Source organism: Astyanax mexicanus, chromosome 2 (assembly GCF_023375975.1).
Source record: "Astyanax mexicanus isolate ESR-SI-001 chromosome 2, AstMex3_surface, whole genome shotgun sequence".
Classification (NCBI taxonomy): Eukaryota; Metazoa; Chordata; class Actinopteri; order Characiformes; family Acestrorhamphidae; genus Astyanax; species Astyanax mexicanus.
Window position 1 is genome coordinate 55256370 of NC_064409.1, and position 17935 is coordinate 55274304.

Below are 17935 nucleotides of genomic sequence, written 5' to 3' on the forward strand. Positions count from 1 at the left end.
TGCTGACTTAACAGTGACCGATTTACTGTGCAGCAGTATGAATGCTCAGTATTGATTAAAATGTATTTATTGATGATTAGCCTGTTAAACTGAATTTGATTTAAAAATGCTCATGGAGTTAGAGTTGTGTTTAATATCCTAAAATAATCCGGGTTAAACTTCTTAAACTGCAATCTTTTGTTTAGATTTTTAAACAAACATTAAGTAAACTAGTTCATTTACTTAATTATATTTACTTAAAACAATCAAAATAAATGTTTTAAACAGTATTTATAATCTAAGCAATAACATCTACATACAGTAAAATAAAGTTTAAAAAACTGAAAAAAAAAACAATAATAGGGCCTATAGTATTAGGGCTTGGCAGTATGTCTGACAAACTTGTCTTAATATGCTTAAGAGAAATGGCAATATTTGATATGATGTATTAATAAAGTCTAATGCTAAACTTTCAGTATTTGTAAAAATAAAAGTAACATAATTGTGTATCTATAAATTATATGTTGTAAATAATAAACATAATATAATTACAAATTATAAATAATTGCCGTAAGTTGTATTCTGTAAAGTGTCACCCCTCTGGAATTAAACTGCAAAAACTTGGTAACCTGCATTGCAGGTGCTATATACAACCATTTAGTACAAAAAAATAGGATATACTAGTGCATCCCAAAAATTCTGAATATCTTTGAAAAGTTCAAAAACTCATATATTATATAGATGTATTACACACAGTGATCTATTTTAGGTGTTTATTTCTTTTATTGTTGACGATTGTGAATTACAGCCAATAAAAACCCAAAAGTCTCTGAAAATCTGAATATCATATAAGACCGACTGGTATTAACAGTGTGGGCAGTGTGCAAAGTCCTGCTGGAAAATGAAATCTGCATCTCCATTAAAGTTGTCAGCAGATGGAAGCATGAAGTGCTGTAAGGTTTTTCAGGAAAACACCAACACCAGCAGATGACATGACTCTCCAAACCACCATTGATTGTGGAAACGTCACACTAGACCTCAAGCAGCTTAAACTGTGTGTCACTCCACTCTTCCTCCAGACTCTGGTCCCTTGATGTACAAATAAAATGATCAATGATGGTTTGGAGGGACATGTCACCTGCTGGTGTTGGTCTACTGTGTTATATCAATCTGTGTGTACATCTAGCTAATATATGAGTTTCACATTTTGAACTGAATTACTGAAATAAAGTAACTTTTCAATTATATTATTTTTCTATATAGGTATATAGAATATATATGGTATATAGATATTTACAATATACTGCACAGCCCTATAGGCAATAGCCTGGGCTAGCCTGAAGAACAAAGTTTGGTCCCAGATTTCTCGTCAGTACCCTAGCTAGTGCTTGGATTAATCATATTCCACCACCAACAAATCTAATTTAACCTCATTTAATAAGAGAAAGTTTGGAAATGTTTGGAACATTTTCGCAGATGTTTATAACTTTTGCACAGTACTGAATGCATTGGTTTCCCAGACAACGATTAAGGCTAGTCATAAGACTATCTGTTATGATAGATATCCTGTTGCAAGTTGCCGTTTGAGGATCGAACCCTTACTGAGATAAACATCCAGTGGAGTGTAAATGTGGGGCCACAGGAAAACGCTGGGTTTTGGATTCTAAAGTATTATGGCATTACTTTTAATTCTACTACTACTAATTCTTGCTGTTATGAAGAGAGTTAACCCCACATTCTCTTATGTCCAACACCACCACATACATAATGCATTTCTTTCTGTCAATTAGCAAACTGGATTGACAAAAATACACTGTAATTATTATCTCCATAATCAAATGTATACAGTAAAGTACTACTACACTACTAGTAAAAATTTTAGAACACCTCCAGTTTTATTCTGTATTCCACTGGCAGTGCTGTATGGCCCAGACAAGCCTGCTTTTTAATTTACATTCTTAGAAATGGCATCCTTATAGCGACTCCACCTGTCCAACCTGCAGCTCCAGGTCTTCTTTTCACAGCAAAAACTGAGACCTGGTCTAGTGTTGTCAGGTTAGCTGCTTATCACATAAACTGTTTACTTTCAGAGACTTGTTTCTGATCTGTTCTAAGAGTTCTAACACTCTTCCTGAACCAGAATTTATACATTTGATCCTGTTTTTTAAAGTTATTTAATGGTGTAGGAAACTGTACACCCCACACAGGCTATATTTGCAATAAAAATATGGGTGTCTTTTTTTATTATAATGCTCTTAGTTTGTTAAGTGCAGTTTTACAATAATTAAGATAGCATATAAGCATGCAGTCTTGTGTACATACTGCAGTATAGAGTACACTTATATAGTATGCACAAACACTGCTTTTATACAGATAAAGAATATGTTAGTTATAAATTGTTTGTATCAATATTTAAAGCTACATTTATTTCCTTTGAAACAGATCAGGTAGCATTGTTTTTTTAGATTTTTAGAGAGGACATTTCCTGTCCTTCACTAGATGTGAAGTTAGACCCTTGAGTGCTTTAACATGAATAAAAACTGTGAAATATTGAGATGTTTTAAAACCTTTGAACAGTAGTGTATTTAATTCAAATTCGGACAGCGTGGTTAATAATGTGCCAAGATAATTTTAAATCAGCTATGGAAGATATCTTTCAAATTTTAATGCATTTATGTACTCAAGCATATTGCAGTATAGAGTTAAGCGCTCTTACCAGAATAACAGTTGTGAAGCACCATGCACAGGTATTAGAGATGTCAACATCTGTTTTTTTTTTTACCCCATTCCAAATCAGTCTCATTGTTCATAGTTTTTTGTTCTGAAATTAAGGGTATTTAAAAGCCACTAAACCATAAATCATATTTTTTTCATCAATAGCTGAAATGTGTTCTTTTGAAGTAATGAAACATACCAGTCCTGCTTAAATTTTTATAAACATTTCCCAACCTTAATTTCTGCCTCTCAGTTTCAGCTGTGCTATAGGCGAGGATGATGTGTCCGTGTATTTTGGTACACAGACACCTCACAATATGCAGATCAATTTATTAATAATACCGCTCCCCTTCTTCCAACAATCTGCATCTCACCGCTTTCAGAGGCACACTGCTGCAGCTCAGCCAATCAGCTCTCTCTCCAGCCCTGCCTCTAAACCCATACATCACCCAGTGCCCCTCCCCAACTACCCCTCCCATTTTTTAGCCTTTTTCAAATTTGAGCTGAGGGTGGAGTCAGCTAAAATCAGGGGGTTAAGTGCCCCTTTAAAAGAGTTTTTCCTATATTTTTTTGAGTAACTGTCTACTGTCCAAAGACGTATTTTATCGAGATCTTGGAACAATGCTTGAAGGATTTAATTGCATTCATTGACAAGGCCATTAGTGAGGTCAGGATGTTGAATGAGCACTACTCCACCTCATTCCCATCACTCATTACTTCATTTCAGAAGAATTGCATGAAGCACCATCATTCCAGAGTTTCACTGCTCCTCAGCTCAATGCTGGGGGCTTAATACCCCTCTAGCCCATGACTGACATTAGGTCTGTTGTCAATTGGTTCATGTTAATTTGCTCCAGAGAATATATTTCTATATTTTTATTTCAATATTTATCCATAGGAAATACACAAGCTGTGTTTGTGTGTGCATTTTCACATCTGTGTCAGCAAAGGGTGCAACTTAGAGTTGCTGAATGCATTTACTAGAAGGGGAATCCACTAATACTATTTATATTGTATAAGTCTCACTTTTGTGTAACTGTAGATAAAGCAAAGATACATGATTCAACTTCAAATACATTCAGTTAGGAAAATCAGTTAATTGAAGGCAAAATCTGCTAGGCTACAAATTATATTGACATGCCAAAAATCATAGACCAATGTTTTTATGGCAAGGTGATGTGGATTATTGGAGCTCAAGGGTGTGCCAAATATATGTGACATTCCATTTCTGAAGTTGTGCAGACATTTAACATCCCTTGGTCCACAGTGTCACGTTTGTCAGTGAATACATTGTAAAAGGCATTTCCCCCCACAGCAGACAACACAGTGGGTGGTACTAAAATTGTGACCGGCGGTGTCTGGCTAGAATTATCCGTGCGAATAAGAGACTCTGTCAGAAATCACATTTACATTTTATGCAGGAGGCCCCACACACTTTTTCCACAGGTCAGTGCAGAGTTATTTAGCTTAAATTGGGATATGGCAAAAATTATGGCAAGACTTTTGGTATGTCTGTCTACATTCCAGAGTAAAATCACTAATTTAGTGTGGACAGTGCAACACACTCAGAATGTGAGTGAATTTATTGAATTATTGTTGTTGTTGTTGTTTTGGTCTACCTTTTTAGCTCACCATTGTATGTGTAGAACATGCACTCATGGGCAGCTGTGATGATTTAATAATACATTTTAATCTCTATAGTACATTAACACTAAATACAGCAGAATAATGCAAATGTATAACAAATGTATTACATTGACCTGCTGCTTTTATTCATTAAAGCTTGTTGTTGTAAAGGAGACTTACACTATTAGTACAATACAAGAGCACAGATTGCGTGGATCAGGAAACAAGTCAGTCTAACAGAACATTTAGATAATTTTATGGCAAGATATAAAGTATTACAACCCCAATATCAGTTATAGAAAATGTAATTCAAGTGATCAATTTGGACTCTGTCCACTTTATGGTGAAATTAGTGAATAACTGTTTTGAAAATACTCTTTATTTAGGTGCATCAGCATTTACACAACAACAGAACTGATGTATTCCTTTGGGATTGTTCTTGCCTCTCTCCTTAACGATGGCCTTTTGTTTGCCATTCTGACTCCACTTAACACTGAATGCTTCTCATTTAAATCAACACGTATTACAGCATACTCTACATGCGGTAGAGAAAGTCTGAGAGAAACAACAGAAAGTTCTTCAACAGAGATAAAATTACACTGCTGTGGTCATTCAAAAATAGGAACAGATCAGCAAAGAAGTTCTCCTTACCCAAAATGCAGTCAGCCAAGACATGTTTGGTGTCTAAAGTCTGTTTGTTGCCAGGTATGGCCTGGCAGGAACTAAGTTTGTGAGAGAGTTTGTAGAGGGAGTAAAGTAACACCAAATAATTTTATTTGACTTTGAATTAAGTCTAAAGTGTTTCTCATTATATGGACGTTTAAGTTTCCAGTAAACCCACTGAACAGCTTTTTATGGTATTATAAACATATTACAATGATTCCTATTGTCTATTTATTATTTGGAAATTTGTTTTAGGTTATTGTAATGATAGAATGATAAACTTGCTTTTAGCTACCATGTACAATAGAGCTGGAATATATAGCAAGAAGCTTAGAAGCTCACTGGTGTCACTTAATCTTCAATTTGATTTAAAATTTTAGTTGTCTTTTTAACCATTTGTTTTATTTTTTTTATTTTCTTAACTATTACATAGTTACTGCTTAACTATAATTTTTATTCTCACTTGTCACTGTTTAACTGGAATTATCTATTTTATTTAACTACCAACATTTACATTAATTGTTTTGTTGTATTGGATTTTTATTATAGAAATCCCTGTTTTCATTTGCAATATATATTTTTTTTGTATCAGCTTGGCTACTCTGTAAATGAGTCATCTTCAATGTTCTTCGTACATTTACTTGAAATTTTATTTGATTGCAGACAGTATGAATCCAAGACATTTCATTTTTTATCTGGTAAACTTCATTTTATTTGTTAATGTACAGGACCAGTCAAAAGTTGGGACAAACCTCTTTACTAAGTTGAGTGTAATAAAGATTAGAACATTACTCAAATAGGGCAATTCACTGTCTACCAACTTTACCTCTTCACAACATGTGAACAGATAATGGTTTGACAAACTGAAAGCCAGCAATGTCAGCTTTCTATCTAAAATATAAAACATTCTGGGTTTAACATTTCTTTATTTACTAAATATTTTCATGTTTGTCTTCATTCTTTGGGAGAATTTAGTATTAACCACGCAAAAAAAAAGAATTATAAGGAAAATCCACTTAATTTAAGGTGTGTCAAAACTGGTACTTTATATTAGTGTTTTTTAATGTGAAACTCACAAAAGAAAAAAATAGGGGGAAGAAAAACGTCCAGAGGAAAATGAAGGAAAGGGGAAAAACAACAAAATCAAACGGAAATAGGTAAGGATAGAAAAGAAGATTAAATAAATAATATATAATAAATATTTCATGGGAAAAAAATAAATTCCTAAATAATACCAAGTGTAACGTTGATATGTATTTTTATAGGTGTTGATAAGTTTGAGTGTGTGTATGTGTGTGTGTGCACAAAAAGGGAGATTATTTGTTAAATACACAGTTGTGTTTGGTATTGGATCTTAGTTTAGCTGTTCTTGATGTTGATTGGTTGATTTTGTGTGGTAATCACTGTAGGAGGAAGGTAATGATGGATGTCAAGATTTAATTGTATTCAGGAGTTTTATTTTTGGCAGAAGCAGATATTTTTTCATTGGATATACGATCTATTAATACATTTTTCCATTGATTGATAGTGTTGCTGTTTCTAGACTTCTAGTTGATGAGGATATTTGTGGTTGTTTTTATTGTACTGATGATTGCTGTTGTGTCTCCTAGTAAACATAATTCTGGTGATGGAGGGAAAGTGATATTCAAGTAAGCAGTTAATATACTTTATTATATTCATGTTTGCATTTCTGGCCTGGCCTGCAACACATTCCAAAAAAAGTTGGGCCAGTAAAGCATTTACCATTTCTCACTCAGCTGAGAATAGTCCACCAACAGCGTTGGCTTTGATCCATAAGCATAGAATGGATTCATGCCACTTCAATGATACCATCTAAATTTCTAGAGCAGCAGGTTTTCTGGATTCAGCCCACTTGATTCTTTAATTTTAGACATATCTCTCAGCTTGTTAATCCAGTTAAAAATCTCCTTTAGACATGGCTCAAAGTGTAAATTACACTTCCCAACTGTAGGGGGCACCCAAAAGCAATAAATGACAATTGTCACATTACGCTGCTTTAAATGCACTTTCATAATAGCGACTTTTTGAGAGAGGAGTGTGATGTATAAAAATGCAGTGCAATAAAAAGGAATAAAGATTTCACCTTCTGGAAAAGACTGTATCTCAGCCAATCTTCACACCCTTCACAACACAAACAGCATAATGTAAATATTCAGCAGACAGTGCAGCCCGTGGCTTTAATGCATACACATAGAATGGATGTCACTGAAAGTGACAGTCTGACAGTATTGATGTACGAATGATCATGCAAACACCACACACTCTGTTTTTACCATTCATTTTGTAATGTGGCATGGCAACAGTGGTCGCAGAAATACACTAATGCCATTAATTTTAATATTTTAAGGAATACACAGATTCAAAAACATTAAAATGTGTCACTGCATGTAAAAAGTTGTGTAACGTTCTACAAGACTGCCTCAGCCCACATGATACATTACCGTAATTTTTTGTACTGTAAGGTGCACCGGATTCTAAGACACACAGTCAATAAATTTTTTAAAAATATTTTCTGGTCTATTTTTATACATAAGGCGCCTTTTATGCGACACTTGTTAGGAACAGGGGTGTCGCTGTGTTTTCCTTCTAATTCTAACTCTGCAAGACCTGCAAAGCTAAGCTAAGTAAACAAAACTAAGGTTTTTTTTCTAATTCACAATGTTTTTCACATTTAACAAGTCAAACAAGCGCACAGATTTCTCTCCTGAAAACGGTTTATTTGGGTGAGTAAAGCACTTCGGTTTATTTACAGTAAGCTTAGATTTCCAGATTTCCACTTAGCTGGAGCATAAGCTGCTCCACTAGCAGTTAATGCTGCCCGACAGAACTACACTGAGGAACCCTAAGTGTTCCGGTAAGCCAGGGAGTTCATCACACGTAGCTTGTTTTAACATAGAAAACATGCAGGCTACAGGTTGATAATATTGTCTGACCAGCGAAAGAGCTAGCTCTGCGGTTAGCAGGTAATGTTAATGCTGCTCCAGCAGGGTTAGCATCAGGCTACAGGCTGATTATACTCACCTCTGGATGGCCAAAGAGCAAGTGTTTTGCATGTTTATCGGCTAAAGCTAATACTGCTGGAGAACTAAACTGAACTCCTCTATAACGCTGTACTACAGCAGAGTGGCTTGACCGCTCCTTACAACATGACTGGTTATATTCTTACATAAAGCGCACTGACAATTTTTGGGAAATTTAAAGGATTTTAAGTGCACCCTATAGTGCGAAAAATACAGTAAATGCAGGTAAAAACAGGTCCTGCAGTGGTGGCTCAAAGAGTTACAGAGTTACACTTCCTAACTGTAGGGGGCACCCAGAAGCAAGAAATGCCAATTCCCACATCACACTACTTTAAATGCACTTCCATGATAGCAACTTTTATAAGAGTGAAAATTGTGATGTATAAAAATGCAGTGCAATAAAGATGAATAAACTATATATAACTTTTAAGAGTTCCTAAACTAACTAAATGGGAATTTTGGAGGAGTATTTCTCCATAAGAATGTTTCATGGTAGTTGCCATAAGGTTTCTAGTAGTCCAGAACACCTAGGGAGTAAGGGAGTTTTTTCTTGCCACCATCGCCTCTAGTTAATTTAGGAGGGGCTTAGACACAGCTCTTTATAAAGCTGCTTTATAAAGCACGCATTGTTAAAAGCTCTGCATTTAAAAAAAAAATTGATACAACTTACTTGTTTTAAAATGTGTGTAAGTGTGTACCATCACATTAATAAAATTGTTCTCCTCTCTTCATGTTATACAAACCTTGTACCAACTAATAAATACCTACCATGATGCAAGCTGAAATTAATGATGTAACAATGTTCTATCGATAATGAAACAAGACAAGTTTTATTTCTCCTTAAAGACATAACTCGTATTAGCAATAACTTCAAACAGCTTAAGTATTACAAAGGCCGCACCAATAAACCTTGGGCAAGAATCCATATGCTAAATATGCTATGGAAGTACGTACTTGTTTTCCAAAAAAGATAAAAAATGTTTTTACTAATATTTATCATCAAAAACAACAACAATCACAACAACCACAAAAATGTAACTGTAATAAAAATGTAAGCATTTACAAATATCTGTAACATGTTGAATTACTAGAAATTATAAAAAAAATTTGACACTGCCCTTTTTTAAAGAATCATTTCTATAATTCGTATAACCTTCATCTTCACATAGACAGAGTCACTGTTGTGTTTTTTTGTTTTTTGTTTTTTTTTTCTCTTCACTTCACCGTTCACACTACATCTGTTAGCTGAGTTTAGTACTGTGGAAGGCTGCTTAGGCTATCTATCTTGCTTGGAGCGAAGGTGCTGGTGGTGTGTGTCTGGCAACAAAACCACTTTCCAAGGATTGCAGCTCACGGACAAGACTATTGCCTGTGTCTTGCTTTAAAAGCACATTAATCTCCTGCAGTTTTTGTCTGTGGTCTCTGTGACAGTGACGGCGCACTGCCTTCTTTGTAAAGAAGGGCTTTCCACAAAACCAACAGTAGACCCTCACAAAAGCCTTATCTTCAGGTTTAACTTTTGTTTTTGCTCCCCTTGAAGGGGGGGTGCGGCTCGCTGCAGGGCTGTTTCCCAACAGTAGGAACTTGTGGGCGATGCTCATGTGTTTCATCAGCAGCACCTGGGAGCTGTACTTACACTTGCACAGGCCGCAGTAAAACAAGTCCTTCATCCAGGGGATGACACGCTGTCCTTTGGGGGAAACATCCGCTGTATTAGGCTTTGAATTTAGTTGTTTCTGAGGAACGGGTGTAGTCGAAGTGGAGAGGTGTTGGTCAGGCTGTGCAGTAGATGCAGGTGTGGTGCCATCTTGCGAACTGTTACACTGTACCTCATTAGAGTTGCCATGAGCTTTTGGTTCCTTGTCAGGAGACCTTTGGCCTACAGAACACATTTTGCCAGCAGACAGGTGCTCCTTCTTACTGGCTTCTCCTCTTTCTCCCTTCATACTCTCAGGTCCAAGCATGGATTTGGCTTTCTTCGCAGTGTCTTTTCGTAATGCTCTGACATTACGTTCAATCACCGGAGTTTGTTGCCGAATGATCTTTCTCCTGTTCACTCTACTGCTATCTTTTTCTCCATCTTTCAATCCTACAGCCTTACGGGTGGAGTAACGCTGCTTTTTGACATTTGATTGAAACGTACTGTTTAATTCTAGATCATTTTTTGGTGATGACATTGTGTCCTGTGCACGTGAGAGAGAACCCTCTCCACAATTAGCCTCCCTGTCAATTTGCTCACGGCCCCCTCTTTCCTGGGAAACTGAATCTACTGTAACAGATAAAGTATGCTGCAGCTGATGAACCCTTCTGAGGACCACGACAGGTTCACGGCCACACAGTTTCCATAACGTAGGGTTTTGCTGCTGGGAATCAGGAACTGGTGCCGGAGTCTGGTCCCTATACACAGGTTCATCAATGACTTCAAGAGGCGATTCCTGACAATCTGTTTGAGGGAATACAGCCTCTAGTAGGTCTTTCATTACTTGAGATGGGTCTGTTGAAAGAAAAGAAATATATTACTGGTACCACGCAAAAAGTCTGTTAACTAAACAAAAGTCTATGTAAAACAATATTAATATATTAAAGTACTGAGATATTTGGTTTGCCATATTGTATCAATTTTCAGTAAACTTTTTTTTTTCTTTAAATATGATATATGAATATGAAAGTGCATTTTTATACTATGACAGTTTCATTTAGACAATTGTAATATATTGTCTTGCTTATAGTATCACCTTATACAGTATGATGTTCTATTAAATTGTAACTCTTGTCTTGAAGTGTATAATATCGCCTTGCGATTCCCAATACATAGCCCTATTACACACTACAGGATTTTGAAAAGTAAAAGATCTGAAAATTTAGCACATCTCACTCTTCAGCTCAGGTCACAAATATTCAAAAGACACACAGCCTCCTCTCGTGAATGTGTGATTGTGCATGTGCACGAATACATGGACATGTTAAATGTACACCTGGCTAATCTATTTATCTGTGCTTTTCTATGTTTAGAGAAGTGTGAAATGAAATTGGTGTGTCCGCTCAAGAATTTAAAATACTGGAGGGTTACAGGTCGGCACAGGAGCTTAATTAAAGGCAAATGTGTCAGGCAGGGTTAAAATCAGGGTCAAAACTGGGTTACCCTTTTGCAGTGTGCACCCAGCTTAAGGAGCGATGGTAAGAGAAAACAGGTGTGTGATTTAGCAATAGGTTGTGATTTGGTGAATAATCACAGTGACTATTTTGTCATGCTACCAGAACCTGATATTTTTTCATTTCTCTCGCAAAACACATGCATCACATGGTGGAACAGTTAAAAAAAATAAAGTGCATCAACTCAAGAAAAAGATGCAGAATAACGGTACACTTCAAGTTCTACTGGAAAGGCAAATTAAGAAATGCTGACCTTCTGGTTCTGGATGCCTGGACAAGCAGTAGGACTGCCTGTGTTCAAGCAAATTAGGAATACCACGGAAAAGACTTCTGCAAAGTTGACACTCAAAAATGGTGTCCACCTCTTTCAGGAGCGTGAGTTTAGCCCGAACTGTACCTGGGTACAAAAAGAATTAAGTAAATCAGTCTGCAACAAATCTAATTCATGTTGAACATACACAGACATGCCAAAAGGCTCAGGACAGAGCCAAGCATCATGTTCCATTAGTGTTCTTTTATTTATATAAATATATAAAAAAAATAAAAAAATAAAAAATAAAAAAAACACTGCACTTATGAGCAGGAAATGTGAGTGGAGTCTCCTGCACTGAATGTGGCTGTCGTTTCTGCCACAGATGCTATTCAGACTATTCTAGTCAGACATCACCTGTCACAATCAGTTCACTGTGGGTGTTAATGCCATCTATGATGTGTTCACGGTATATGTCAAATTGTGGATTGAGAATTGTTAAATACACCATTTCATTCATCTGGCACCCACTATCAGGCCTCGCTCAAACTCCAGTAATTCACAGCACCTTGCCATGAGCACAATGGCCAGTTTTTAACCGCACTCAACCCCACTAAATGTTCCCAAAAACTTCCCAAGCTCTCTATTGAGGGAATACTTCATAATCAATTCAAATGCTTCTATCCAATGACTTCTGGCATGCCAATGCATAGTGAAATTGTTTCTCTTCAGATATGAAATTAAAACTGTACTAAAATATAAAAAAACAAGTGTCAGGATTATTAAAAAAATATTACTATTATTATTAAAATACCTGAGCGAAAACATTCAATGATTTGCTGAATTCCAGTCATAGTGGTGGGCTGTGGCTGTCGAAGCAAAGGGGGATCTCCAAGTTCAGTAGAATACACTAAAAATATGAAAACAATAGTCTTTAAAATAATGCATGCAATCAAACAATGATTAAAAAACCTGTTAGAAAAACAACATACGCATTTTGTTAGAGTTAATACATATACTTTAGCATTTTATATTATTCTTCAAATGCAAAAGCAATAAAAAAATAAAAGTATGGATAATAAACATTTTGAAAAGTTGGTCTTTCCAAACTATATCTCAAAATTTGCTGTCTTTAATCAAAACTATCAAAAATAAAAGAAAATCCTATGTATTCTACTATTTAGATAAACATGAACTAGACATTTAAATAAGAAAAATCACCACAGTAAGCATCAGCATATTTCAAAGGACTGTGATCTCTTTAAACCTTGAAAAAGTTGGGCGCACCTAATGTTGCGTTTGGAGTCTGTGGACATTGCAGAGTTGGCTGGTCACAGTATGGTCCAGTGCCATTTTGGCTATGGTTGCTTATGGTCAGGCCTTCAGCAGGAATGTCCTCTGTTTTAATCTAAAGTCAAGCAAAATGAAAAAAAGTGCAATCAGATTATTCTTTCACCACATTATTTTTCAGAAAAATACATTTATTTTATTATTATATCAGCAGTTGTATATTCCTCTGTGTGTCTAACCTGCATAGTCACAGTCTGGCAGTATGTTTCAGCCACAGACTTCTTATTCACAGAGTTAGATTTCTTCTTCTTAAAAGTCTGTTTAACGCCCTAAAAAGAAACAGATTCAGATATAATTTTTTAAATATTTCTTTATAGTAGAAAATTATAATTTGCTGTTGCTAATAGTATACAATGCTCTCCATAAAGTCTGAGACAAAGACACTTTTTCCTTAAAAGTTAAATTAAACCAATCATTGATGGATGTGAATAAAATACACATTTTTGACCCTTCAACTTAAAGGTATTTGCATACAGTTCAGTTACAATTTATTGAAATTACTGTTTTTTTTTTTTTTTTTTACATAGTCACACTCATTTCATATACTTGCTTACAAGTTCTCAAACACCTTTGTAGACACATTTAATACATAAATCAAACTAAACAATTACTAAAATCAACTGTGTGTAATATCTTAAATAAAAAAAAAAAACATTTTCAACAGATAAGCAACAGCATTGTGAGTTTGTATTTGTTAGGGTCTACTATCTGCAAACAACTTCACTAGAGAAGACATTCAGCACATTTTGATGTCTGTGATTCATAAAGAAAATGTATCTTTGTCACATTATTATGGAGGGCAGGGCACAGTATGTAAGGTTTATGCAGCACAAGCAATAAGGCATTTGTACATTTCTCAGCTTCTTTACCTGATTCTGAACAGAATTACGCATCCTCATCTGTAAAGAACGGGACTGCACCATACCTTCCATATCTCCTTTTTTTGAGGTTGTTGACAGACACAGACAGGGAGGGAGAGGGAGAGGGAGAAATAGAAGGGAATATTAAAGAAGCACAAAACTGATATTGGCATCAGACACATCTTTAGAAATGACTGGTATTTTATTTATTGCGCTCTGGAAGAGATGTTAAATAACTGATAACTACATTTTATTCATTTTGGTGCATTTTCAGAGTTAGGTAGTAATAGGAACTGAAATGATCAGTCTAGAAAATTGCAATTTTATTCTGTAACACAGCATGGGGAACTTAAGGTTGGAGTCCAACACATTTTGCTAATAATGTTCTTGCTCACCTAACATCTAACTGCTGAGTTGAATCAGTTGTGTATAGACAATAACCATCATAAAACTGCAGGATTGTCTGTTGCCCATCCCTGCACTACATTACAGAAAACATCAGTAATCAGATTACATTATAAAAACAGGGCAGTAGTGGGATTACCTTTGCACACCAAATGTGCATTTTTCTTTCTGACGACAGCCATGCAATATTACTTTACTTGCCATCTGATTATTTTTACAGGCGATATGAACTCAGTCCACCAGTCTCTGACATCTACATGGTCGGCAGAGAAACACCCAGGCTGACTGGATGGGTGTGTCCAATAAATTAGAAGTTTTAACAAATGCCAGAATGATTCAGTTGTATGATTATTTGTATAATCATGTATGGTCCGGCATCTCCAAAAGCAGCTAAAACTACACTACACTCACACTAAGTGCAATCCACATATGTTTCAGCTCAAAAATGATGGAATCAAAGTCTCCATGCTGATGTCACTTTTCCAAAATGTAAAGTAACCCATCAATGATATCTATTTTCTATATCTATGTTCAGTGAACAATTAAGCAAAACCAAATTCTGGTCCAATGTGCACAAATACATAATGTTATGTATGCATTTTCCCGAACACATCCCATATATTTTATGGAATAACTGTCAACGACTTGAAATGTTCCATGGCTGCAATGCATGACACTGTTTCTAACAGAAGGTGATTCTAGAATATCGTGCATCAACAGTCATACTTGACGGACAATACAGCACCAACAAAACAGTACTTAACTACACATTGCAATTTATAAATGATACACAATTTATACAGTTCTGGAAAAAACACTTCACTCTGATTTTGCTATGTATAGGTATATGTTTGAGTAAAATGAACATTGTCGTTTTTTCTATAAACTATGGACATTTGAGCTGTCAGACCTCAAATAATGCAAAGAAAACAAGTTCATATTCATAAAGTTTTAAGAGTTCAGAAATCAATATTAAAGTGGGTGTGTTAAAGCAAAAAAGCATCAAAGTGTGCAGGGCAGTGGGCCTCCAAGATCAGGATAAAAACAATTGCCTTTATTTCTCTCTGGAACAAAAATCCATAATGAACACTACATAACTAACAGTGCAGTTAATGATGCCTGAAAAACAAACAATCTAGTCAAAACTACATTAAGGATATGTGATCCTGTTTACATGGGCTAATAGAGATCTGATATTACTAGTGAAAAGTTTCATAGATACATATAAAAAATGCATTATAGAGACCTGTAACTAGAGTTCCTTGCTACAGAGAACATATTACCACCTCTTTGCTTAACTGTACATAAATAAAACAAACCATAACCATATAAATGGATGTTCTAACAGCATTTCTCTGTTTTTAACAGAAATAAGCCTTTAGACTGGCTAGAAAACTTCAGACTGCACGTCCCTCTCAGGTCATGTCTTTGGAGTTACACATGTAGCAATATGAAGCTGCTGTTTCTTCCTACCGATAGTAATGTTATCCCTTACCTGGCGTGGCGCTTCGCAGTGCTTTTACCTGCAGCGAGGCAGATTTACCGCGTGAACTCAGACCCTTTTCCTTCCACCAAAATCAAACTGAAATTCTCGCACTGTCTGTGAGATTGTGTGGATGGCTGAACAAACACCGCCGCCTACAGCGCCGGGGTGCGCACAGCTCCAGCGCTGAGCTGCGGGTTTCAACGCCGCCCGGGAGAGGGTCGTTCAGTCCTAAATTTCACACAGCTTAGATCCTAATAAGTGGAGTTAGTTGAGTTTAATAAGGATAATAAAATAGTTGAGTTGAATAAAGAGAACAGGAAAAGTACAACGAGGTCTCCACGTTGTAATGAATATAATGGAAACGTGACCCTTTAAAGCTAAAGGGTCAGTGTAACGTTTATCAATTCAGTTGTCTGACAATTTAGGGCTAAATGCGAAAATAGAAAATTGAAGGTAAAACTTTTTTTTTAATTCTAACTATTTGGTGTACTGCAGAAGAAACTGGTTTTCATGATTTTTTTTTCCCTTTTTATAGTTTTTTTTTATTTCTGCACCTCACAATTAGAATTTTAGGAAAAATGAAAAAAAAATCCTTTCTCAATTTTCTGATTTTCCATCATGTAACAAAAGTTAGTTGCATTATACCATCAGATTGCCAAAAACCACAAGATGTACCACAAAAAAAATACCACACGATGCAAAAAAGGGAAAAATGAAAAACTAATAAAAATAAAAAAAACGAATCTTTTAATAATTGTCACTCGTTGTAATCTGGCCCCACAAGTACATTTAGAACACATTTTCCCAGCGCTGACTATTAAATTCAGTTCAGCCACTTATTATACTGCGCTTTTGTCTGAACCAATTTGGAATCAAAATTTAGGGTAAGGGCGGGACTCACTAACAGTGAATGCAGGGAACAGTGACCAGCAAGAGAACTGCTGGAGCTCATTGATTCTAATTCACTTTGTGCAGTTTACTTAGGCCCACTTCCATTTCACCCCCTGGCCCCATCACTTACCCCTACACCTTATTTTCGAGTGAATTGGGACAACCCATTGACTGTGTATAGGACAACCCTTCAAGCACCCGATACCCTGCAGTGCAGTTCAGTAACCTAGCTGCTGGTTAACTAGTTAAAGCTCCACTAGGTAGGATTGAGATTTTGTGCTCGTGGGCTCCCCCTACAGTTGTAGAGTGTAATAAATGTTTCAGGCGGATTAGTTTTTCTTTCTCGTTTTCTCAAGTACGTCTCGCTGCAGCCTGTAGGAAGGCGGAGTTGGACATCCAACTCCGCCCACATCCAACCCCGCCCACATGTGCTCTTGTACGCCAACCCCCCTACTTTTTTGTTCAAGAAGCACTGTGTGCCACGTGAAATACGCATATAACGCCGATGTTGCGCTAAATTTACGCATATCTTGTGAGTAGTTCCACCACGTAGCCTTGGCTACAGCACTACACATGCTGTAGTGTAATGCACAGATATCACAAAAAATAGGCTATATATACAGTACCAGCCAAAAGTTTGGAAACACTTTCTCATTCATTTTTGGTTTAACATTGTAAATAAAGTAATACATAAGGAATCATGTGAACTTAAAAGTGTATGATTTTATTGTTTTTCTTATATGGCATGCTGCTAACTTGTGGTTTATGAGGCTGGGAACTCTTGCTCTTCTTTTTCATCACGTGTGCCATTTCTCCTTTATTTTATACAATAAGCAAATAATTGCATACAACGGTTTGCTGTTTCCAAAAGATCAATTGCCTCTGTCCTGTATATCACAATACATTATACAGTAATCTGTCCCACTCACCAGCAGAGTAAGCCATTATTTCACTGCATTAATCCTTACATTTAAATTTGTTAAACTAGTTGCCAGAGTGTGTAGATTTTATAAATTTATTTTAGACTGGTAAATATCTCCAGAATTATTGATTAGCTATCATAGGAATCATTATTTACTTATTATATAAAGTTAAAACGTACAATATACAGTTTTTGGTTATGTTCCATATGAAATAAAGAGCACACTATCAATCATGGCTTTGCACTGGTAGAGGCTGGTCAAAGGGTGCATCTGATTATTAAAGTGTTTGATTGTTAGATCACACCTGTTCTCTGTACTGTAATGCTCTATACTTCATATTACAGATAGACAGAGTGCTTCTTATCACCACTCAGCAGGGGGAAGGCTATTTGTGTCATAGTCATAGCTAATATATAATAATGATATTAGAAGTAATTCTGCATCTTCACTGTCAACAGGGTGCTGAAAATATTACAGATGAGAATGACACAGCTGCACTGTATAGCATACAATTTAGGACCACCACAGAGCAGCTATTATGTGGCTTGTTGGTTATTCACAACACTACAGTGACACTGACATAGTGGTGTTAA

General features: G+C 35.9%; 1 protein-coding gene across 2 annotated transcripts; it reads right to left on the reverse strand.

The window, feature by feature from the left end:
- Window positions 1-8825: 8825 nt before the first annotated feature.
- On the reverse strand, window positions 8826-15657 carry LOC103032021 (zinc finger protein 800). 2 transcript variants are annotated; one of them, XM_049474602.1, is made up of 7 exons: window positions 15538-15657; window positions 13647-13711; window positions 12957-13046; window positions 12715-12835; window positions 12242-12337; window positions 11431-11574; window positions 8826-10518 (listed from the first exon to the last, which is right to left on the reverse strand). In XM_049474602.1, exons 2-7 carry the CDS (start codon window positions 13707-13709, stop codon window positions 9305-9307), a joined length of 1728 nt encoding a protein of 575 aa, XP_049330559.1. In that variant the 5' UTR covers window positions 13710-13711; window positions 15538-15657; the 3' UTR covers window positions 8826-9304. The 2 variants fall into 2 exon arrangements, with proteins under 2 accessions (XP_049330559.1, XP_015460591.3); XM_015605105.3 differs by having other exon boundaries at window positions 13647-13714.
- Window positions 15658-17935: the final 2278 nt, after the last annotated feature.

Bases quoted from the DNA above. Each gene is read 5' to 3' on its own strand.
- LOC103032021 (XM_049474602.1), bottom strand. From the start codon at position 13,709: ATGGAAGGTATGGTGCAGTCCCGTTCTTTACAGATGAGGATGCGTAAT. The intron at 12,836-12,956 runs GTTAGACACACA...GCTTGACTTTAG, and splicing joins GCCAGACTGTGACTATGCAG to ATTAAAACAGAGGACATTCC. The intron at 11,575-12,241 runs GTATTTTAATAA...TTTTGTACCCAG, and splicing joins CATTGAATGTTTTCGCTCAG to GTACAGTTCGGGCTAAACTC.